At 45.2% G+C, this 24,810-nt stretch overlaps 3 protein-coding genes across 3 annotated transcripts; all 3 read left to right on the top strand.

Moving 5' to 3' along the window:
- Positions 1 to 2,665: 2,665 nt before the first annotated feature.
- Positions 2,666 to 3,152, top strand: PtA15_8A624 (uncharacterized protein; the record flags this gene model as incomplete). The annotated part of the gene is made up of 2 exons (XM_053172073.1): positions 2,666 to 2,813; positions 3,013 to 3,152. 2 exons carry the CDS (start codon positions 2,666 to 2,668, stop codon positions 3,150 to 3,152), a joined length of 288 nt encoding a protein of 95 aa, XP_053023273.1.
- Positions 3,153 to 10,055: 6,903 nt separating this feature from the next.
- PtA15_8A623 (uncharacterized protein) lies at positions 10,056 to 11,184 on the top strand (the record flags this gene model as incomplete). Its single annotated transcript, XM_053172072.1, has 2 exons — positions 10,056 to 10,097; positions 10,189 to 11,184. 2 exons carry the CDS (start codon positions 10,056 to 10,058, stop codon positions 11,182 to 11,184), a joined length of 1,038 nt encoding a protein of 345 aa, XP_053023272.1.
- A 2,865-nt stretch (positions 11,185 to 14,049) lies between these two features.
- Positions 14,050 to 16,108, top strand: PtA15_8A622 (uncharacterized protein; the record flags this gene model as incomplete). Its single annotated transcript, XM_053172071.1, has 4 exons — positions 14,050 to 14,104; positions 14,255 to 14,466; positions 14,576 to 14,662; positions 15,866 to 16,108. 4 exons carry the CDS (start codon positions 14,050 to 14,052, stop codon positions 16,106 to 16,108), a joined length of 597 nt encoding a protein of 198 aa, XP_053023271.1.
- Positions 16,109 to 24,810: the final 8,702 nt, after the last annotated feature.

The raw sequence follows: 24,810 nt of genomic DNA, 5'->3' as shown, positions 1-24,810 counted from the left end.
ATCTTCCCTCAAACATGCCCCCTCACAAAGTTTAGAACTACTGCAACCGCTACTGAATCCAACTTCTCCTCCGGGTACAATCAATCAACATGCCGATTTCCACCAAGATGCATCATTTCCTTTAAATTGGGATGAATTTGGGCTTGAGAAGGAAGAGATAGATGAAATCCTGAAAAATTGGAACAATTTTTGTCGAACTGAAAATGTAACTCTAGAAAGTTGGCCTCATGCATCCAAAAGTCTGCCAGAAAGATCGCAATCAATGCATGATCCAAGTCATCATTCAGAAACCACCAATTTTAATGTGATGCCCCTCAATAGTCACCAGGTAATTATTGATGAGAGGAGAACATCAGGACCTGAAAAAGACATCAATGATTTAGATGCAAACCAGGAAATGTTTAAGAGTTTATACTGCAATTTAGAAGACATTCTGGGCCAAAATAATGAATTTTCCAGCACATCAAGTCCAGAAAGACCTGTTACTCTGGATAATCCAATCAACACTCAGTTTCTTTCATCTCAGGGAGGAGAAGCACAGTACAAAGGGAGGGACTGTTTCCAACATATGTTTGAAATTTCAGAAATACCTGGAAACAATATGGGAATGAGCCCAAAACCTTCATCAGTGAAGCTTTCAAGCAAATTCCCAGAAAATCACTTGGTGCCTTATTCCCAAGATGAATATCACCCACTAATAGAGGCTCAACTAAGATTAGAAGTCCCTATAACTAATGGATTGACAAAGAGGCAGAGGATAATTCCCGATTCAATGGAACACAACAGCAAGCTTTCAAAAAAACCATGCATAGAATCTCAAACCAATACCAATCAATCCAACAAACAGAAAGCCAGCTTGGATTCAATCAACAGATTTCCATCACTCATGAAGGAAGATAGGCTAAAAAATCATAAGTTCATATTCAGCTATTCCAAGCAAAATTTTATTCACCACCAGGGGTCAATAGTACCTTTTATTGATGGGGAAATGTCAATGAACTTTCATGCAGGATTATTTCATATTAATGTTGATCTATCTGATTCTGATTCTGAAAAACTGAAAGTCCGAAATATTGTTTCACTGATCAGGAAAAATAATCATGGAAATAAACTCTTAATTTTTGAAAGTGAACTGGATGCAACAATATTGAAATTTTACCAGGGGCTTCGGGACTACTTACCCCTCAGAAAACATGTTAGTCAAGCACAGAGAATTGAAGAAAAAAATAAATTGACAAGAAGGAGAAACAATTTACGCAAGAGATCAGTTGAAAAGTTCTGGTCAAATAGGAGGGAATGGATTCAATTTTATCAAAAGAAATGTGGAATTGATATCAAAGACCTTTCAATCAACTACCGTAAACGTTGTGTTGTCCATATGGAAAATGACTATCTTTTGTTTCTACTTTACGTAGATATTATCACCTCTATCATCGTGAAAGAAGATCAAAAAGACTCACAGGGAAAAATCCTCAAGAGAAACAACTCTGATAGCCTAAGAAATGCTTCAGATAATTATAAACTAATTCTTCAAAGGTTGGGGTACTGGTCTTACCAATATTCACCTCATGAAACTAACTCCAACACTGCAAATGATTTTTTTAAAAAAAAAGTTCCTCGTTCCAATGAAAGGGTTTGGAATTTAATAAAAACATGGATGGAAGAGGCCAAGAATGAAAGTAATGAAAGAATGTTTCAAACAGCTCATTCAAAGAAACATTTCTCAACATTCTTTGAAGACATATTTTTTCTCTCTGTTGATCACATGAATGATATAATCACCAAGATGTATCAAGCTCCAACTTGATCATTTTTTATGATTTTTTTTTGGAATTGATGATACTGGGGCACCAGCTCAGAACACCATGATAAAAACACTACAAAGATTATATAATGTAGGATCCTATCAGATTCCAGGATCGTCAGATTTTAATTAACATTTACTATATACACTGCAAGAAAAAGTCAAGCAACTGCTAGCAGTTGAAATGTGGGTTACTGCTGTGGAACTGCTGGTCTAGCTCCACCCGTACACACACAAGCTTTTTCTGCACATTCACTGTGCATTGAAGCATGGCCAAAAGTAAGCCTTGAAAAAGGCTTGTGTTATATCAAAAGCTTGCTTGGTGAAGTTGGAGCTCTTGCATGTCAACTGCTTGCAGTTGCTTGACTTTTTCTTGCAGTGATATATAATGGTCAGCTTCATAATTGTGATGGATATCAATATCCATCTCATCTTTCTTTTCTCCACTTCTTCTCATCTTATCTCTTCTCCTCGGCCTCCTGATTCTATTTTATTGTTGTTCTTTCTTAGTCTAGACTCTAAATTTACCCTTTCCTTGTATATATCTAAGAAACCCATTTTCAGTAAGCTCGGGAGTAGCCAACATTATTTCATCTACCTGAAGATACTTTATCATTTCCCATCATGATCTCCACTGTCAATTGCTTTTGGAAATTCTGATTGCATGGAGGCTGTGATAATTTTCTGCTTCAATTCTACTACACTTAAAGTGGCCATATCAGTGAAGTAACACTGTATTAGTGCGACTACTTTACAGGATTGAGTGACCATCTCAGCTGGTGTTTTCCTATAAGGAAGGCTGCATTACACCCCAAACCGGGCAGGTTTTGGTCAGTGCACTTTTCTTGGAAATTTTGTGCCATGGCCCAGCCCAGACAGAGCCTTGGGTCGGGCTGCTCGTCGGGCCTAACCCAGCGCGGGGGCTACCCGGCTATGTCTCACCATGACGTCCCAGCCAATTCGTACCTCCCCATGAAACTGGCACGCCGCGAGTCACCCGACAGCGAAAGTGATAACAATAGGACGGTTCACGTAGGGCCGAAATCAGTAAGACCGAAATGAAGTTTATCCCACGGTCCCAGCCAATTTGGCTGGGACAAGCCAATTTGGCTGGGAAGGCTGGCTGATTTATAACATCAGCAGGGTTAAAAACTCCCTACGTGAACCGTCCTAATATTCATGTTGTTGCTCACATTCACGCTGACCAGCTGCCCATGGGCTGATCGCGGATCATCCACGGCCCGTATTGTGTGCGCCCATGGGCGGCCCATGCGCAGCCCATGGGAATTCCGTTGAGGCAACCGAGCGGGTGTGTACTCCCGGCGCAATAAGATTGGCCGATTCGTAGACTAGAACACTATCCTTCTCAATCAATCGACGAAGATGTCGGTACGGCCTTTTGCCGACATTCTGTCTCGTATTGAGGATATCGGCGGTAAAATGTTTTTTTTTTAAAAAAAATTGATAGTGCTTTGGTTTTTCTCTAGTTGGGTTCGACTACCAGTTACGGCCTTGAAGTTGAAACCTTCCAAAACCTAGTCTTCAACATGAATCCGCTTTCTAAATTCCAAGTTTTCCATTGTGCGTTTGGATAGAAATTGAATGATTTCGATGCCCGAGGCAGCTTCCCGACATCCCGGGAACCCAGGGCCCCTCAATCCACCAGATATCCTGTTCAACTTTGATCATTGTTGCTTGAGAAATCAAAATAACTAGAGACAAGCCAGAAGGTTCCTATGAACACCAGCAGCTTCAAATTCAAGTATTGATTCTAACTGCTGACAACAGAGAAAATGATGCAATCCATCACCAGTTGCTCCAGGATTCCTCGATCTTCACTGCTCAAATCAAACTTACATTTCACTGGTTATTATAGAGTAGGAAATTTTAAAGCATTATCCATAGACAAAATCAATAAGAATCAACGCAAAAAATGAGGCTAACTTGTGACAAAGATACCGGTTCTTTATCTACACATCATGCAACATCCAGGAAAGTATTTCGACTGAGCTGGTGAAAAATTCACCCACTTTTTTAGCACCTGAAACTCCTCCAATTTTAACATCAATTCATCAAATAAATACTGAATTCCTTATTTGACCAGCAGCGTGAATGACAGTAACAGTACAGAGGCCAGCCCGTTTGACTGGAAAGAAAGATTTAGTCAGTTTTTGACGGGCAGTTTTTCGGAGGCTTGATGTCTCAATGATGCGGTAAAAATATCATATTTTCTTTTCATTTTATTCTGGAATGAGGGCCTCTAGTTGTACGCATGAAAGGGGTTCCTGAAGTTAAATTCTACGAGCTAAGAATTCGATAATCCGGGCAAGTTTGGAGATGCTCAGGAGCTGCTGGTTGGTGATGTATAAGATGCCAATATAGCCCGTGAATGAGAACTGTCTGAGGCAAGCCGTATCTGATAGTCATAAACAGCGTCTCGCATAGAACGTCCCGGTGTGCGCGATGATACAGTCTGGTCGAGTCATAGTGAGCCGCCGGGACACAGACACTCGGGAGGATGAGAGCCAGAAAGAGAGAGTCTGGACGTTGTCGAACTATAGACCACTTGAGTCAAAGTCAGCTCATGTTTTCCGCTTTTGATTCTTAGGTTCACGACGACGCCAAGTATGATATTTTTCTTCTTACACTATGAGATATCTTTAGAAAATTATTTGATGGCTCTTATCATATTGGGTAAAGTCATGGTCAGCTTGCGGAGTACATTTGAGTATGGCAGGGACAAGGACCTGATAGGTGTGCCAGATAGCTTTAAATGTACAGTAAACGACTGGCGTGAAAGATTTAAAACCAGTAAGAAACCTTACTTTCTTGCCACATTCTCATTTTGCACCTCGTTGGACAAGATGGGGTTGATGAAGTGGGCACATTTTGCTTTGTCTGGGTGGAATAAGCAGGCATTCGCGAAGCTACAACCAATTGAGATCTACGATGAAGGGAAAAAGGTGAAACTGGGAGAGACAGCTGAGCCCGTTTGACGATGCACTCACCTGCAGCTTCTAATTATCCACACTCCATGTTACACACAATCGCCGTACTGCTTCACATGGAGATAAAAATGTCCCCTTGGCTAGCATTTACAATGGATAGCAAGCTTATAGCTGGAGGGAAAGGAGGGCGGTTAGAGTCAAATATTGACATAGGCTGAGTACTTCTTCCACGCTAGAGATGATACATAATGTGCGCATTCTTTGAGGACTTGAAGAATTACACTTGCAACGGAGCAGAGGTTGGTTCGGCGATATCTGCGAAAAGACATACATTGTTCCAATCAGGTAAGATATTGCCTGATGAAGAGAGAAATATCATGGCATTTTGTGCCTCGAGTCTACAGATTGATTGGGATCAATTACCTTGGGGACATGGGAACGAGGTTTCTCCTCAATTTTTTATTAGAACCAGCAGATTCCTTCATCGTGTTGTGCATTATGACCTGAAATATCGCCATACCCAAGAAACCGCGTCGAATTACCAAAAAACACCTGTGTAAACAGTGGTACCCCCAGATTAGAGTAGTAAACAATCCGCTTCGATCACCATCAACAACCCTGTGCCCCGTGGGAAGTAGTCCAAAAGCAGAGGGGAAAAAAAGTCGTTTGGCTCAGCGGAAGGTTACAGTAGACGTAGACTAAGTAGACTCGCATAAAATGGACAAACATACATCATCGCCTTTGTTCTTTGAACCTTCCACACTAAACGGCGCGTCGTGATTGGTCGTATCAGTGATGCCCCAAAGACTTGTGTATTTTCTTCGGCCCCCAGTGCCCCAAAGAGCTGAGTGTTTTTTGGCCCTAAGTTTGACTTAAAAACGGCCGCGATCCAGGTCAAACTTTTCCCCCCATCCGCTCCAATTTCCTCCCCTCCAAATATTTTCCTTCTTGATTTCTCCTTCCAACAGACCACTACACAGTCCTTTCTTCCACCCCTTATCCTCTCCTGATGATCTGCGTGATTCCTATCCCATCCATCGCTTTGCGCTAATGGGGCTTGATCGTTTCGAAAAGCCGGATCCCAAAGAGTCTTTCTACTCTCTTCTTTTTCCCGTTTAGACGTTCTTCCTTCCGTCTTCTTGAGAAGGCCCTTCCTCGATTGCACCTAACCTTGACTGCTCTTCGTCGACTGGATCTACGTGCAGCTCTCGTGACTTTATGTCTGAAGTCCACGCTTTCTGCTTGATCACAAGACTATCCTCTTCAAAAAGAAGCGTCTTCAGAAACGCAAACTTCAGCTACTAGTTCCCATGTGTCTGATTGAAATGGCTCGTCAAACATCGTTATTTCTCTGATCATCCCTGGCTTCAAGCCTTGTGATTCCTATGAACACTTATGTCTTGATGAATCAAAAAATATCTGATTATATCTTCAAGTATCATGATTCTTATATCCACCACGTTTGAATTGGTTGAATACGTGATGTTCTTCGAGGCCACTTCGCCAAAACAGTTGGTACCGAATTTGGAATGGCTCTTGACACATCACTATTACTATGACCAAGTCCTCAAGCACTAGCATTGCGATTCCTTTAATCACGAATGACTTTCACAATTCTTTTCATCATCTAATGCCCATCACGTGTCATCTATCACCCATAGAAAAATCCGTCGTATTGATAGCGATCTTCTTCAGGGCTGCTTTGTGAACAACAACAATACTAACGGTTCTCGTATTCATACCATCGTGATTGAATCAAAACACCCAGCATTCATACGATTGGTTTTTCTTTAGCTTCTCATCTGACAGAAGCAATTCTCTTCGTTGCCAATTTCCTCAATGATGTATCGTGGGGTATGTATCCCCTTAGGCTGAGAGTGTAAAGCAACACTTGTTTTTATCCTTCACGTTGAATTCAATGTCAATCGACTTATCACCTTGGGTGATCTCCCGTATGGTCTTCTGCTATCACCAGGCGCTCGACAGGATGGCATATGTGAGCCGAGTTTTTCTTTTTCCTCAAATCGCAGGCCTTGAACAGGTGACGCTGAATTACTCACGTTCTATTTAGCATCAGTATCAAGCTTGTAAAGCGGAGCAGTCATCTCTCACTGGGTGCGCGGTTATATCCGCCGAGCCATTCGGAAGAGTTGCATTTATCCTCACCGGGCGGAACAGGTTTTATGCACCACCTCCGTTGTTTCCCTATCATTACCAAAACAGGGAAGTTGAACTATACGGTACGTAGTTGCTCAGCTTCCAGGCGGACCACATGGTCGACAGATTTCGGTATCGGTTAAATGTTTTGTGTGCTGACCAGCAATCATTTATGCCCCATTTGACCTCCAACTCTTTTTTTTCCCCTTTCAGCTCAATTCTTCTTATTCAACTTGCGACGCGGATAAAATCCTAAAATATAAGGGTGTATCCTTCGACGTTTTAACGAATTCCTCTCGTTGCGCATACCTCAGTTGGAAATGGGTTTGCAATTTTTTTCTATCCATAGTTACACAAGCTTTCGCTGATAAACCTTCCCTTTCTTTTGGTGCAGCTAGTCACGAAGTTTTGACTGGTTGATGAGAAATACATATTACATACAAGATCTTAACGTCACAGGGCATATCCTGTATCTGACGAGCAACATCACGGGCCATATCCTGCATTTGACGAGTTAGATAGACTATGAAGACAATTTAGCAAAACCTCCTGTTGCGCACACATCAGTCGGAGATGCTTTTAGGTTAGTCGCTGAATTCACTTTGATAGTTACACAAGCTTTCTAGTTACACAAGCTTTCGCTGATCAACCTTTATACCATTTTTTGCAGCTACTGGCGAAGTGTTGAAGAATCAACTAGAATTATGTTTTGTAGGATCTTACCGTCACGGGGCATATCCTGTTTTCGACGAGTTGTGTAGACTAGGTCAATGATTAAGCAAAACCTACTCGTTGCACATGCCCCTCTCGGAGATGCATTTAGGTTAGTCGTCGAATTTTTGGTGTTCACATTTACTCGAGTTTTTGCTAATCCTTCTTTTTGTGGAGCTAGTTGCGAACTGCTGAGAGGTCGACTAGAATTATATATTCTAACCTTGCCGTCACAGGGCATATCCTGTATTCGACGAGTGAGGTAGGAGTGCTCGCAGTATATCAACTTGCAAGCCTGGCATTACCGTTGGCGAGTGATCTCATCAAGACGTGGTCTTGTTTTCATGGCCACGAGATCACCGAGCTCAGTTGTCATTGCGGGAGTATCCGTCGCAGATGTCTTTTTGCCGTTTTTTACACTCGAGTTCAAGAACTCGGCCTCGTTTTGGGGGCACCATCGCACATCGGCACCTCAAATCTCAGGTGAGGAGATCTCAGCACAGGAATGTCGTGCAAGTCCGGGCATCAGCCGTTGTGGTGATTGGCAGTCAACTGCTTTTTCTCCTCTTTCGGTTTTATCCGACTACTTGAAGCGGCCATCGCGGCCATCGCGTTATGACTGGTTTGCGCTGAATATTTCAAGGCATAGTCTTGATTTACTTGATGCGATACACCAGAGCAAGTATAGCTAACTCATAGTGCACAATGAGTGTCCTGAGCTATCCCTATAAACTCGGAAATGTCCGATCTTCTCGTCTGGGACCTCTATGAGTGCCACCACGGGTCATAGCGATGGGCAATATGCCTGAAATCGATATCTCGAAACGGATGACTGATAAGATCGATGGATTTCTGAACGAAGATATCACCTTCAAGACCATCGTTTATTCCGGGAGGTTGAAGATTTTGAAGAACTGGACTTCGAAGACAATTGGTATTGCTGCGGAAACTGCGTCGGCTTGGAGAGGGGACTGCCCGATAATGATGTCATCAGGTCATCCTGCGATGGCTTGACAAGAGGGCAATTCCCCGATATCGACTTCTTGGAAATCCCCCCTGTCCAGTATTCTTGTCCGGGGCGCACATCGTATTGGTTAGTCCCCCTTCCTCTCCCCCATCTATCCCGGCATTGGTTTTCAGTGAGACTGATTATTTTACTCAAACATTTCGTTTGGAAAGGCCTGTTGATAGATCCTAGGATGAGTTCCGGTATTGGAAAAACTTAAAAGCACACAAGTCAATCCCTTCGAGCCGTAGACGGCGTGGCCACCATGATCGGTTTCCTGTACGCCCACGAGGTAATTTGCTCCCCCTCGTAGCCGCGTTATTCATATACCACATAGGCATTCTTCCGCCAGGTAACTTTCATGTACTCGCTCAGACTGTGCTGACCTCCTCGCGTCATCGCCACTTCCCACTCAGATCGGACCCCTATTCGCTCGGAGACCTTCTCTGTTGGTTCTCGTCAAGTTCTGCCCGATCGTTCAAGACGCGAGAGCTTGAAAGAAACTCTGGGAGAGGTCAGGTTAGTTACCTCTCTATCATTCGACTGTCCAACCTCGCTCACCCTCCTATTTCACTCAGAACGAAGCATACCCAATCCTAAGATCTTGGCCAGATGGCGACTCAACAAGCTGTCCCCACAGATCGTTCATCCTTCTTTTATCCTACCGCATCCGGAGTTCAATCAATCGTTGGCTCGGTTTTGTTCTCCTCAGTTCCTTCCCCACTGTCGGGATGGTAGCCGAATAGAAGCACATCTGAACTCCGTACTAGTTTTCGGGGCGGTTCTCTCTTTGGACTTCACTGATAACCATCTCAAAATTATCATCCAGTCCCTACTCTTCAGCTTTTCTTTGTAGTATCATCTTGTTGGATTCTCTTGTTAATTTGGTATGTCATCATGAAGTTTTTATTCCATTCTGCTTTTATCTCTGGGGTTTGTCGTCATTTGGGATCCTACGTGATCCGGTTTCTATTTGCGTATTTTATCCTTCAATTGAGCTTTGAATTCCGCTGTTTGTGCTGAACAACACCAAGCCAGCGAGTGCTTTGATCAACAACCGCCATATTCACTACGTCTCTTGCAATTCTAGCTGGAATCAAAGAAGAATTGCCCCAGTCTTTTGAAGCCTTTTTTATATGTATGGAGTCTTGAAAGTAGCTATGATGTCGGTCAGGAAGCCCACAGGTTTCTTGACCTTCTCATAAACGACCGGTCCATTGATGTGAAGGATTGAGCACTTTGCCAGAGGCCCGGCTTGTGCCGTTGGACGGCCTTATTGCCGGCCGGGCTTGATGATCAATCAACCCGATTGCAGCCTGAACCCGGTCACCTTAAGCCTTACCCTGCCGCTGCCAGAATGATCGGGAAGGGTTGGCCAACCTGCCAGCCAAGTCTACCAATATGTACACAACATGGTGCGGGCGTCATGATGGTAGGGCCGCCGAGCCGGAGGACTTCCTCGGAGCGGCCTGTATGTACCAGGCCGGCCGGCTCGACTGGAAGCTGGCGCGCTGGCAGGCGGCAGGCCTAACGTTGGCTCGCGGAACGCATCCGTGGCACAGGTCGACTGTCGTCGTGTCTCAGCCAGACCTCAAGGACAACCGAGTCGAACCAACCTACTAGGATTACTACTTGACACCAGCCTGGCCAACGCATACAACCCCCTCGGAACAAGCACAGCTTCAACTCACTCCTGCTGCTACGAAGAGGATTCTACGACTCCAACACAAAAACGAAAAATGCCTGCAGACCTGAGAAAACGAAAGCCCGAGTCAGGCGCCCTACCGAGCACGGTCTCGAATCCTAGGCCGAAGCCGAACGAAGTTGGCCATGCGGCGTCGAACCGCCAGAAACCGACGATAGCACCGACGGTCTTCATGCTGCTAATCGTCGGATTGATGTTCGCGCTCTTTCCGATATTCTACTACACTCAAGTGATGATCCCCGATCCCGAATCAAAATCAATCCTCTCCAACTTCAGGAATAAAGGCAACATCATCCTCAACGCTCTTGGTCACACTTCCTCCGCCGGCGACGGTCGTATCCCTTTCAATGCTGAACATCAGTCTCAGCCTCCAATCCAACCGGCTTCCCAAACAAATCATAACCTCGGAATGCCTGCACCAACCGAAGAGGCGAGGCAGTCAAACGAGACAGGAACGATGTCCACAATCTCAGATCCTGCAACGACGGCGACGCAGAGCGAGACAGAAGGAGATAAGGAAACGCTGAGCGCAGAGAAACAGAAGAAGTTAGATGAAGAGCTTGGATTGTTTTGGGAAGCCTCTAGCCGATACCGACGAGAAGCGCAGAAACAGAAAGCGGGGCAATATTCCTTACAGGGCGATGGAACGTCGGCATCCAAAGGGGGATCAACCAAAGAAGAAGAACAGCCACCCTTGCTCGACCTGTTGCCCGATGCCGATCCGGATGCTAAAGAAGGCCTCACCCCTGAATTCTGGGACGCTATCAAGGACCAGTTTAGTGCTGATGACTTGACTGTAGTCCTCAACGATATGCGTCGTACCGAACAAACTGCTGAAGCTAAAACCCATTGAGATCTCTTCGAATTTCTCTGTTCTTTTATATCTTTCCATCACCCCACTCGCTGGCTTTCTCTGACTGCCTCTTTTCTTTCTCCCTGATCATTTTTTCGGACGTCTTTTCAAAATAAAAATTGGCTGGTATTTTCTTTCAATCACCCTTTTTTGCTTCTGAAGATCTTTATAACAATCAATCCATACAAAATCCACATTTGCTACTTGTATATATACATACGAAAATAGTCGCAATTGATCCAACTCAACAAGCTAAGCCAAAAGAAATTAGTCTTTGACTACCAGTAGAGGTGAGTCCGTAACCGACAATTTGGCCGAGTGGTTAAGGCGATTGACTCGAACTTCCACAGCTCGTCATCAATTGGGATTTCCCGCGCAGGTTCAAATCCTGCAGTTGTCGAAGGCGCTCGCACTCCTGAGGATTCTGCTTCTTTTGTGGAGATATGGTGGAGCACTAGCTCCAAAAATTCCATCCCCAAAGTTGAAAACATACAAATATGATAGATATACAGCCATTCTCGAAAAGCTTGCGGTTGGATAGGCCCAAATTTTGGACTGCTATTTTCAGCCTCAAAGCCTGTATAGCCCCTGTATGACAGGCTGCATACAGTAATGTGATTGTAAGAAAATCACTACTTTCTTTGTTTTTAACTTTGGGGCCTCAAGGGTTGGACCATCGGAATCCTGGACCAATTTTGCACTGAACGGACCCTTCGCCGCATCCCCGTCCCCTGCCCTGTGGCCAGCGCGGCACCCTCATCAAGCCAAACAGCCGCCCAAAAGGATTTTGACTGCCTGTACAGTGAAGCTGTACAGGCCTGTGGCTGAAATAAAAAAAAATCTTTTTTGGCCTTGAGCCCGCAAGCTTTTTGAGAATGGCTGTACTTATGGTATTCAAAATTGCTTAAGATTTTTTTACATAAAATCATAAACTGCAATTTTGGCTGGGAGACGTCACTTGAAGTTTTATGCACGCTGACATCTCCCAGCCAAAATTGGCTTTATGATTTATGGTGTTCAAAGTTGAAATTTATGCATGCAATATAAATGAGTAAGTCATAAATTCATAAAACTTTGTTTGCAGGAGACTGCTTATGTAATAAATTCCAACTTTGAACACCATAATTTTATGTAAATAGTGACATATGCAATTTTGAATACCATAACTGCCATAAACACCTTTTTTGCAAGGAAGCGTTTGACAGCCCCTGCAAATAAGGTTGTATGTTTGCATGACATATGCCGCTATGTTGCGACTTTGAGAACCCCAAATGGAACTTAACTGATTCCATCTCTGGCCTGAGGCTTTGCTGGAGTGACTTATGTATCAGGAATCTTTGCGTGAGAGAAATTTGGGTTTTGATGGTGTTTTTATTTGAACCACCAGAACTCAACTCTAGTGGAGGACTTCCTGTTGATTTGGAAATCCAGATCTGAGCCAACAGATTTTGGACTTTTATGGCGTTCAAAGTTGGTTTGCATAATTTTATGCATGCATAAATCGTAAAATCATAAAAATATTTTGGTGAGGAAATTTCGTATTACATAATCAGACAGTCATATGCCCTGCAAAGAAGATTTTATGATTTTATGATTTATGCATGCATAAAATTATGCAAACCAACTTTGAACACCATATTTGCAGTGAAATCTTGGTCCCCAAAGCTCCCCAAAGGGATCCAGAGTTCTGACGTTGAGGCCTGGTGTGTGCGCAAGCTGGCAATTACTTTGTGCACAGTGTTCTCCCCCAAAAGAAGAAGGTGATCTTTCCAGAATTTTTTTTAAAAGAGGGGGTCTTACTTGCCCCCTCCCAAAAATATTGGATTTTTTGAAGGTATCCTTGTGATGCAAAAAAGATCATAAGATTAATCCAAAAAAAGGCACCCGCTACAATAGCCCACCTGTTGGAATTTCACATCTCTGGCTCTTCTTTCCCCTTTCCGGGACCTGTCACGCTCTTTTCCTTTCCCTGCAGATGCATATGTAGTTCACCTTCTGTCCCACAGCCTGGCCCTAGTTGTAGTAGCTTAAAATATCTTCAGCTGTGATAGAATAAAAATCATCAGCTTTCTGCGCGCTTTTCCCTGAGACCAGTGAGTCTCTTGTATTGAGGAGCCTTTTTTCCTCCTCACAGCTAGCAGCTTGACCCCCCTCTGGGGTTCCTTCTCCTTTCTGGTTTCCTCAGAGCTTTTCTCCTCTAGGCCTCAAACCTCCACCATCTCACTCGAGTCCTCATCTGTTCTCCAGTTGTCTTTTCAACACCACCCCGGGGACTTTTTACCTGCTCAAACTTAAGTGGTTGGGTACCCAGCCCCTCAAAATTTCTTTTCAAGGGGCTGGGTACCCAACCACTTAAGTTTGAGCAGGTAAAAGGTCCCCAGTGTGGAACTACTCTCAGTGGTGGGTAGTTACAATACGCTACGATAACCGCCGTTATCTGTGTAGCGTAACACTTGCCGTTACTGCGCTCAGGCGTTAGCGCCAACGGTGGGTCGCTACTTTACTTTACGATAACCGGGCATGTAAAGTAAAGCAGCGTCACTGTGATGATCCCCGATACTCTAACGATACTAGTAACGGAAATTATCTGAGGGGCCTGATATCGTAGCGAGCCCTTTTTTTTTTTTGCTGAAGAATCTGTTATCGTAGAGTGAATGTTTTGGTATAACCCCTGAGTATCGAATTTGAAATAAACGGTTTAACCCTGAGTTTCAGCCTGGGGATTCTCACATTCTCTACCGGGGATAAAATTCATGATTTGGTGACACAGAGGCTTAAAGCTCAACAAGCTCCCACATTGTTCAATCTCCACACCAAAGTCCAGTACTCCCAGCATCCAATCAGCTTGAATCCAGTTTTAACAGCATGACAGCCCCAAATCCTCAATCCACCCGCAAAGACCCCTCCGGCAACAAACTTAGTACCGGGTATGCGACTGATCAGTCAGAAACTCAGAATCGCCGCCGCTCTTCACGTGCATCGTCACTAGTTGTTGCGCCAAACATGGTGGCTGTTTCATCTGACTCGCGGCTCAAATTGACTCGTCCTGGCACCCAAAAACGATCCGCAGCGGCAGAGGATTCAGCGGATTCAGGTCAATCCATTGAGATTGAAGCTCAGTCTGAGGCAGAACCAGTGAGTGACTCTGAACCAGTCGCCGCAGCTAAAAAAACAACCAAGCCAAAGAAGAAGAAGAAAAAAGTGTTGACAATTCCTGAAAAGAAGACAAACACGTCTTCAGCCTCCAAAAAAAAAGTGAATTCTAAGAAGACTGAAACCACGGTATGTGAATTTAATGAATACATTATCATATCTTGTAAAAATTTTGATTGAATTGGATCAAAATGAATCATAAAGCTTACATTTTTACTTGATTTTACTTGACAAACAGGACCATGATTTTGACCAGGATACTGATGAAGGCTCAGTAGTCGTACGCTCGCAAGGAGGCAAAGCTAGGAAGGACAACATCGCGAACGTTGAGGAGTTTTTCTACCCACCAACCTATAAGCAAGGCGATCCCAAGGGGATCAATCTGAGCTATAAATGCCGATGGTGTAACGGTGTCTATCGTTCAAATATTACTTCCAACGGGAACTTGGTTTCCCATTGTGATGGATATACCCAGCTCGGGAAAAGTGCTCGCGGCTGTGTGAACAGAGATAAAGCCAAGCTGGCAGGGATCAAGCTTCCCCCTTCTGTGGCCGAACAAAGGATGATGGAGACCAACCTTAATGGCGACCAAAAGCAGACCGGCATAGCTGGATTCCTCGAAGTCCAGCCACCCTTTCTCAACCGCGTTTTAAACCAGCTCATAATGATATGGCAAATACGTCAAGCACTCCCATGGTCGCGCATTGAGGACCCCTATCTGCGTGCTGCATTTCAATATGTTAGTAGGAAAGCAATTCTATACGGCCGAAGATGGTCCTCGGACGAGTCAAAGGCGCTTTACTCAATGCTCAAGTCAAATGTTTTTACCGAGTTGAATGTTTGTCCGTCCTTGAGATAAACTATTGCAAAGAGATGCAGCTGACAGTTGTGTTACATTTTTGGTAGAATCTTGCAACCAAGTTTACCCTCATCCATGATGTCTGGACAACAAAGGGAAACCGGTTTGCGTTCATTGGTGCCGCGGTGGCATACATCGATGCTGATTGGAAATATGTGGTCCGGCATTTGGCATTAAAGATGCTCCCATGGAGACATGCTGGTCACCTATTAGCGCGTCCAATTACTGCTGTCCTCAAAAAGAACAACCTTTACCAAAAGATGAGTTGCTTATTTTTTTCGTGATGCTTCCTGTTCTAACGGGGCACTTTTTTTTCTGTGTCATTACATGTTGGCTCAGACAACTGACTCCGGCTCGAACAATAATACAATGGCACGGACCATGTACGATCTCCTACATGATAATGTTGCAACAATTGCCGCCGACCTTGGAGTGAAGTCAGCCGAGTTCGCAGATTTAAAATGGCACCCCAAAACAATGCACGTGCGGTGCTTTTGCCACAAACTTGCCCTCATCGTGAATTCGGGACTCAAAGCACTCTCCCTGAATACCCTAACTCCAGCGAAAACCAAGGAGTCTGTTTTGGGATTTTTCCCGGTTCTAAGTAAACTAACCGAAGAGGCGGAGCCGGAGGATACTTCTGAACAATCTGCAGCGGTTAAGACAAAGCCTCCGCATGCCGAAGAATACAACGGAGGGTCCAAGAGTGACTTTGGTAGCGCCAATGAACTGTGTTCAGTAGATGACAAAGCCAGCAATTGTGACAGTGACAACCCTGAACAAGAAAACACCACTTTGGCCGACGAGAATTCTGATACCGAGCTCAACATAAATACCAAATCCAAAAAACTCCGGCGTCTAACTGTGAAGGTATGTACATCATCCTCTGCGTCTGGTTTAGCTTGGGCCTAATTCTTTTCGTGTAACTTCCATGTCATAATTAGCTTGATACTGTTATCAAACTAATCACTCGCTCGGCGGCTCAGCGGGCCAATTTTGAGCGAACAGCCGAGAAGTTGCAGGTCAAAGTGGCCCCTTTGATTGCAGGTTACGGTATCAGATGGAACATCAAGTACCAAAGCTACCAAAAAGCCCTTGACGCCCGCGATGTAATCGACCACATTCTGAAAGAAGACCAAAAGCAAAAAACTGACAGCCTCTTCGACAACATACTGTTCTCCCCGCGTGATTGGATGGCGATAGAAAGTTTGAATGATGAGCTTGGGGTAATTCATTCGCAATTCTCTCTCCTTACTGTCATTGCTAAATCATCAAATATGTATCTAACAAATTAGTCTTGTTTTTGTGTACTTGGCTAGGTGTTTGTCAAGCTGACCTCTCAGATGGAGGGTGATTCGGCTACAGGTACACATGTCATACCGAGGTACCTGGAGCTCAAGGAAAACCTTGAAGAAAAGCTCGATCGTTCAGCTCAAACGGATGCGCTTCACCCGATGTACTACGCAATGTTGAAACGGGTCGACAAATATCTCGATGAAGCTATGCAATGCGAGACCCTGGTGCTTTCTACATTGATGCATCCTTGTTACAGGATGCATTTATTTGAGATCGTTTTTGGGGCTGAGAGTGCTCAGGTTACTGAAATCCTCGACTTACTCAAGCAAGAATTTTGCAACACCGAAGCTCACCAAAAACACCTAGCCAGCATGAAGAACGCGCAGACCACGTATCCGAATGCGGTTTCTATAGATAAACCGGTGAAACCTTTACCAGTAGCAAAATCACTCATGTCTTGTCTTGCTTCTCGTATGACCGCGCAACCAACGACAGCCCAGGTCCAGGAGGATGAGGTTCAAGCGTACTTGTCAGCTAACCTGTCATTTGAGGATGGTGCGATTGAAGATAAGAACACACCTTTGATGTGGTGGAAGGTATTGCCCATTTCATTTCCCCTTTTTTCGTCAATCTCGATAGCATGCTGGACTCAAGCTGATTTCATATGTAATAAACAGGCAAACCAAGCACGTTACCCAACCCTTGCAGTAATGGCCCGGGCTTATCTGGGCACCCCGGCTAGCTTGTGTGCAGTTGAGAGGCTATTTTCAGCAGCAGCTGATGTATGTAGCAGCAACCGAGGTCGCTTGCTACCCTCCACAATGTCGCATTGTGTGAGCAGCCTTATGTGGCTCCGTCAAGAAGTCCCCCTGACAAGAAACTTTGCGGAGGCTGGAAAGGCTTTGAAAGCTTTGGTTAAGCCCAGCCAATAGTACACTCTCCTTCGCAAATCTGCTGCTCAAGTTATTGTAGTTATCGAACCTTGGCTTTAGATATCGTAACGGAATTAAAAAATAAACATTTACATTGCCTGATATTGTATTGGTATAGAGAAAAAAATAATGAGAAATTAGGTTATTGTAAAGTAGGCTAAAAAGTGGATCCCGGCAAGAAAAGTACCGGTATCGAGCAAAAAAAAACTACGATAACGCTACTTTACCAATAACTGTAAAGTAGCGACCCACCGTTGTTAGCGCACTAGTAACAACCAGTTTTAACCCCAGGCCCATATCATAACGGGCCTGATTTTTTTGGTGTGTTACTTGTGTTACTATTAGCCTGACACGTTAACCACTGGTTAACGGGATAAAGAGGGGCAAATGGCCCCCTCTGGATCATATATGGTCTGATATATGCCCCTCCATGCGGGAAGATATTGTCATGGATGTCAAAGATTGAACATCCTGGGTGTGTGATATTGTAACGCACTTCTGTTACAGTCAACGGTAACGGTAACAAGAGAAAAACCGTTACGATATTGGTATGTTACCGATAACTGCACCGTACCTACCCACTGTTGCTACTCTGAGGGAAGAATAGAGCTTGAGAGGGATTTGGTGCTTGAAGGGCTGCCTCTCAGGGGAACAAGAAAAAGAATATAAGAGTATGGACTCAGGAAAGGTGTGGCTGTAGAGGATTCTTGAGGTATGTCTAAGGGTATACTTTCTACTAATCTAATAGCAAGGTAAAGGTAATGTAAAGTCTGTCCAACCTGATATATTTGGCATAGACTTATCAAGCTTGTCCACTCTGATTTAATGGCATAAGCTAGGCTAGTGAATGGTGACCAGTGATCTGGATTGCTGGGACATGATCTGATGGGGAACAAATGGTAGGGCCAAAGAGGGCAGACTATATACAAAATATTATGGGGCTGAGTTGTGGTTGGAAGAAAAGATGAAACAGTGAAAATTCTGAATCCAGGGCACTGCAAAAATAACTTGGTCAACTGCTTGCAGTTGACATGCAGGATACTCCAGCCAAGCTGCCATTGTAACTCCACATGAATGCAGAAGTGCCTTTGTTGGCACAGTCACTCTGCAAGGTGCACAGTGACTGCATTGAAGCTTGGGTTGAGTCAAACCTTGAGTAAGGCTGGTGTAACACCACAAGCTTCCTCAGAGTTGCCGCATGTCAACTGCTCACAGTTGACACAGTTTTTTTTGCAGTGGGGGCTGAGTGTAACGACTCAGCTGAGTTTGATTGTGAAATAGGTTGATTATCTGGTACAACTTTGCAGCAGGACGCGGCAGGACAATCGGAGATTGGGATTTCCTGTTCTCTCTAATGATCACTGTTCTCGATCATAATGTAGATGACATATTTCTTTTTGCGTGACGTCAGCGGAGTTTTCCAGCTTTGTATCTTCCTCTTTTCTTTGGGACTTGTTTCTCTCTCTTTTCCTTCTCTTTCTCATCGCAATATTATTTGGGGTCTTGGAAAAACGACTCCCAAGTTTTGGGAAAACGACTCCCATACGTCCGCGCGACTATTTTTTGACCAGCGCTAGACGTCGACCTAGACCCTTTTTTTGGGTACGGCTTTTTTGGGAGTCGTCGACCCAAAAAATTTATTTTTTGGGAGTCGTCCCCACTAATTTTTTGTATTATTTTTTATTATTTTTAATCGGACCTACTTCGCGCAGCAGCGAAAAACTCTTCACGCACAGAATCGACCGTCCCCCAACGTCAAGCCCGCTGTGCGCGCAAGCCAAAAAATACTTTGCGCACAGCGACTTCCCCCAAAAGAAGGAGGGGATTTTTCTCAATTTTTTTTTGATTAATCAAAAGAGGGGGTCTTTACTGCCCTCTCCAAAAAATATTGGATTTTTTGGAGGTGTCCTTGTCATGTAAAAAAAAAACATAATTAATATCCAAAAAAAAAAGGCACCCGCTACCCCGATAGCCCACCCCGGGGACTTTTCACCTGCTAAGACTTAGGCGGTCGGGTACCCAGCCCCTCGAAAAGAAAGTTCGTGGGGCAGCAGCTCCGGGCCCGGCTATCCCCCAGCCGCCGTGCCGATGGCCGGCACAGGCCATCGAGCGGAGTTACACACTCCCCCGATGACCGGCCGGCCAGCACACATGTGTGCATCTAGCACTAATTACCGGTCATCGAGGGGATTGTGTACTCCTCTCGATGGCCACTCTGTCCCGGTCATCGAGTGGAGTACATACTTCCCTCGATGACCGGAGCAATCGGGTCATCGAGGGGAGTGTGTACTCCCCTCGATGACCGGGTCCATGCCGGTCATCGAGAGTAGCACATCCTTCCCTCGATGACCGGGTCCGTTCCGGTCATCGAGAGGAATGTTCACTCCTCTCGACGACCGGAGCTTGGTGACCTGGTTGCTCCGGTTGGCGAGAGGAGTGAACACTCCCCTCGATGACCGGAACGGACTCGGTCATCGAGGGAAGGATGTACTCCTCTCGATGGACGCCCTGTTCCGACCATCGAGAGGAGTACACTCACCTCGGTGACCCGATCACTCCGGTCGTCGAGAGGAGTGAACATTCCTCTCGATGACCGGAACGGACCCGGTCATCGAGAGGAGTACATACTCCCCTGACCCGATTGCTCCGGTCATCGAGAGGAGTGAACACTCCCCTCGATGACCGGGATAGATTGGCCATCGAGAGGAGTGAACACTCCCCTCGATGACCGGAACGGACCCGGTCATCGAGGGACGTATGTACTCCACTCGATGACCGGGATAGATTGGCCATCGAGAGGAGTACATAATCCCCTCGATGACCGGTAATTTGTGCCACATGCACGCATGTGCTGGCCGGTCATCGGGGGAGTGTGCAACTCCGCTCGATGGCCTGTGCCGGCCATCGGCACGGCGGCTGGGGGATAGCCGGGCCCGGAGCTGCTGCCCCACGAACTTTCTTTTCGAGGGGCTGGGTACCCGACCACTTAAGTTTGAGCAGGTACAAAGACCCCGGGGTAGCGGGTGCCTTTTTTTTGGATTAATATTATGATTTTTTTTTTGCATCACAAGGACACCTTCAAAAAATCCAATAATTTTTGGAGGGGGCAAGTAAGGCCCCCTCTTTTGATCCATCAAAAAAAAATCCCGAAAAATCACCTCCTTCTTTCGGGGGAAGTCGCTGTGCGTGAAGTATTTTTCGGCTTGCGCGCACAGCGGGCTTGACGTCGGGGGACGGTCGATTCTGTGCGCGAAGAGTTTTTTGCTGCTGCGCAAAGTAGGTCCGTAAAAAAACCGGGTACAATTGCGGAAAAACCGGGTATTTTTAGTAACCCCCTATTAAAAACGGACCTACTTCGCGCAGCAGAGAAAAACTCTTCGCGCACAGAATCGACCACTACTTGACGTCAGGCCCGCTGTGCGCGCAAGCCGAAAAATACTTCGCGCACAGCGACTTCCCCCGAAAAAAGCAGGCGGTTTTTTTGGTTTTTTTTTTGATAGATCAAAAGAAGGGGTCTTACTTGCCCCTTCCAAAAAATGTTGGAGTTTTTGGAGCTGTCCTCATGACACAAAAAAAATATCATATTAATTCCGAAAATAGGCTCCCGCTGCCCCGATAACCCACCCCCGGGGACTTATCACACGCCAAAAACTAAGCGGTCGGGTAACCGCCCCTCGAAAATAAAGTTCGAGGGGCAGCAGCTCCGGCTATGTACATAACCCAGCCGCCGTGCCGGTGGCCGGCGGCGGCACAGGCCATCAAGCGGAGTTACACACTCCCCAAATGACACCGGCCTGCACCTACATGTAGCGCAAATTACCGGTCATCGGGCGGGTTATACTTCCGTCGATGGCCACTCTTTCTGGTCATTGAGAGGATCACAGGCTTCCCCAATGACCAGTCCTTTCCGGTCATCGAGAGGAGCACATGCTTCCCTCGATGACCGGATCCTTTCCGGTAATCGAGAGGAGCACATGCTTCCCTCGATGACCGGGTCCTTTCCGATTATTGAGGGGAGTGTTCACTCCTCTCAACAACCGGAGCAATTAGGTCACCGAGGGGAGTATGTACTCCTCTCGATGGACGCACTTTTCTGGCCACCGAGAGCAGCACATGCTTCCCTCGATGACCGGGTTCGTTCCGGTCATCGAAGGGATTTAACACTGATCTCGATGAGCAGTATCATCAGATAGTGATCACTTCCAGTCTCAGTCTTTTGTGATGTTCATTCTCCAGTGTATTTCACTCCTACTAAGATAAATACAAGCAGAGTTGGGTGAAAATAGAATGAAACTGTATTTATGGAATAAGATACCTCCCACGCAAGAGAATCAAGATTGAGACAAGCTAGTCTACATCTACAATCACAGGAGGTAAAGATGCATCTGCCGGAAATCTACGGTCCCATTCGTCGCGATTTAGTTGTATAATTGCCTCCCAATCACTGGCTACCTCACTTCGAAATCTAAACCAGTGTCGAGATATATGAGGAGCAGGATATATACTTCCTTCAAACTTAAAAGCATTGTAATGGTAACGGCCTTCGAGATAGACAAGGAAGATTGGTGGATTGGTGGTCGGACCATGCGACAAAGGAAGAAATGTTGCGGTGATCAAATTGGATACGTGAATGACTGGACACTGGAACGTATCAGCCAAAAGATCACCATGTCGAGGAAAGTTGATCCAATATGCCATTCGCTCTGCCGGAGATTCATAGTAGTCTAGATTTGATCGTAACTGGCTGTACGGAATCAAATCAGGAACCGATACTGAAGCAATATAGCGTTCGTCTTTGTAGATCGGCCTGGAATCCATTTCATCGACCATGGATTTTCGAATCTCGGTCCATGTATCTTCTTCTTGTCCTAAGCTGACAGCGGCCGCTTGGAAGCCACAGTGACCATCCCCATCCACTTCGTGGATCATTGAAATAGCTGCTCGTACTTGCGCCCGCACCTTGGTATAATCAGAGTGTGCCTTCAAGTGACGTTTGGTCAGAATTTTCGGAGTACTTGAAACAGAATCGTCGGAGTATGTTGAAAAAGATTGATGGGTTTAACATGTTAACATACCTGGTTGAATACCACCCAGTCATTCCTATTCTCATCGTCACTTTCGTCACTTTCATCTTCAGGCTGGCTTTCCGATTGAACGCCTTCATCGACTTCGTTTCCTTTTGATCTTTCCGATTGAACGCCTTCATTCACTTTGTTTCCTTTTGATTCATCATTTTCAGAATTGCACGGAGATTTGGGATTGTATTCATCGCGATCCAAGTTATTAGGTGGCTTCCGATTGATGACTCGTCCAGACCGCTATTAAAAAGAAAACATCGCATGAGCTATGGAATACAGCAGCTAAAAATTTCAGCTTACAGTGACCATCTGGATTGGATCGTTCGGAAGTTCGAACTCTTGATCTGAGTCGCTCTCAGTAGCGCTCTCTTCATCGTCGGTCTTAACTTTTCTTTTCTTTCTTGGCTAGTGTTGCAAAGGAATTGTGAAATCAATGAATCAAAACAGATAAAAACAGAGATGGAACCCGTGTGAAACAGTACATACCACGGCAGGCGATTTGCCCTTTTGCTTAGAACTAACTGGCAGAACATTTGGTATCTTTCGAGGTCGTCCAGGGCCACGCTTCTTGGTTGGATTTGTAGGAGGTTCTACATTAATTTGAACTTTCTTTGGTCGGCCGCGTTTCTTCTTAACAAGAGGATACTCCCATGCTGATGGGTCCCTTTTAGTTGATTTTTGTGATTGTTCGATTTCCTTTGGTTTGTTTAAAGAACCTTTGGGTCTGCCTTTGTGCGGCTGTTCAATTGGTTCTCCGAGTGGAATAAGAGAGTGAGATTGGTCTAACAAGCGGACAAAATCAGATATGTAGTTGGGCTTTTCGTGTGTAGGCAGCTTTTGGAATCGTTCGTAGACCTCTCGCAAGAACACCTTTTCGTGATCTTCGTCAGTTGGCATTCGAGATTCTCCAGATAGCGCCGGGATAGAAACATCCTGTCAGATGCAAGACAAACGCGCAAAAAAATCAACATTCAGCAGCTCATTTTGGTGCAAATCAGTAGGGGAAAGATGTGCAAAACTTACGTCAACGTTGGGCAAGTGCCACTGGATGTGAAAGTCATTTTCATCAAGGAACTTTCCCTCTGATTGAAGCTTTCTCATCTTATGCGAGCAAGGAATACCCATGTGGGTTTCGAATGAGCAGTATTTACATTCGAGTGACTTGGATTTGTCCGCAGCTAAGTGGCATTGTGCTGATCGGATGCCTTGATGAGATATCTTACCGTTCAATTTACTGAGCACAGGAGGAAGATTTGTTATGTGTATCTGTTTCTGGGTTGCACATTCTATCTTCAATTCATTGAGCTGATGTCCGAGTGCATCATGAAGATCAGAGATTGTAGTATGTAACGAAGAATTGGCGCCTCGGATGAACCTCTTGATCGCAGCGTGCAAACTCTCGACCCGGGAAGTATTCACGTTGCCGAAGAGCTTGACATCGCTGATCAGGTAACGAACGAATTGATTCTTGAGGGGGGTCCAGTTTTTTGATAAGTATTCCATCACTTCAGGAGTGCAGCTGGCCGCGAGGTTGGCAAAATTTCGCTGGTAAGATCCTGGTGAGTTGGATACAACGAGGAAATTCCACAGCTTTCGGAAGGCCAAGAATTGTACATCGCCAAGAATCGGTCGACAGTGCGCATAGATATTCTTGCCCATATGCCATTGGCAAAGCAAATTTCGAGAAGTTGGGAAGATCGAAGTGATGGCGTTCATGAGGGCTTGTTCCTTGTCAGTCAGGATTACCTCGGGAATATGTGGTTCAAGGGCCTGCTTGAGCTGCTGCAATGCCCAAGTAAAGTCGCTGTCCTTCTCCAGTGCAACCAAGACGAAGGCGATCGTGAATGATCGGTTGCATGAGTTCACTCCGCTGATGTGTATCAAGGGCATCCGGTAACGGTTTGTTTTGTATGTCGCATCGATCAGAATGCATAACGGATGTTTCTTGGCAAGGGTTATCGATTCGGGGAGAGCAAAGAATAGCGCGTTAAGGTGACTGTTATCCGTTTCGATATTAACATGAGACTTGACTTTATATTCGAATCCACTGGACTTGAGGCAATCAATCATAGCAGACATCGGAGGCCTTCCGGAAAATTCCTTCTTCTTTGTTCGATAATTAAAGTTGTGAATTGCCTTTAAAGGCGCATAATGGGCAATTGAGGAATCTTTAAGCAGAAGATTTTGGATTTTGATGGGCTTGACGCCGGCGGAGGTGAGTTTTCTGATCTCGTCCTGCGTTGTGGTGAGCCTAATCAAAACCTTATTACATCACTCAGACACTCACCAGGAAGGGATCACCGCCCAA

Source organism: Puccinia triticina, chromosome 8A, assembly GCF_026914185.1.
Source record: "Puccinia triticina chromosome 8A, complete sequence".
Taxonomy (NCBI): Eukaryota; Fungi; Basidiomycota; class Pucciniomycetes; order Pucciniales; family Pucciniaceae; genus Puccinia; species Puccinia triticina.
The sequence above is the reverse complement of the archived record's forward strand: the minus strand, read 5'-3'. Positions and strand labels throughout refer to the sequence as shown.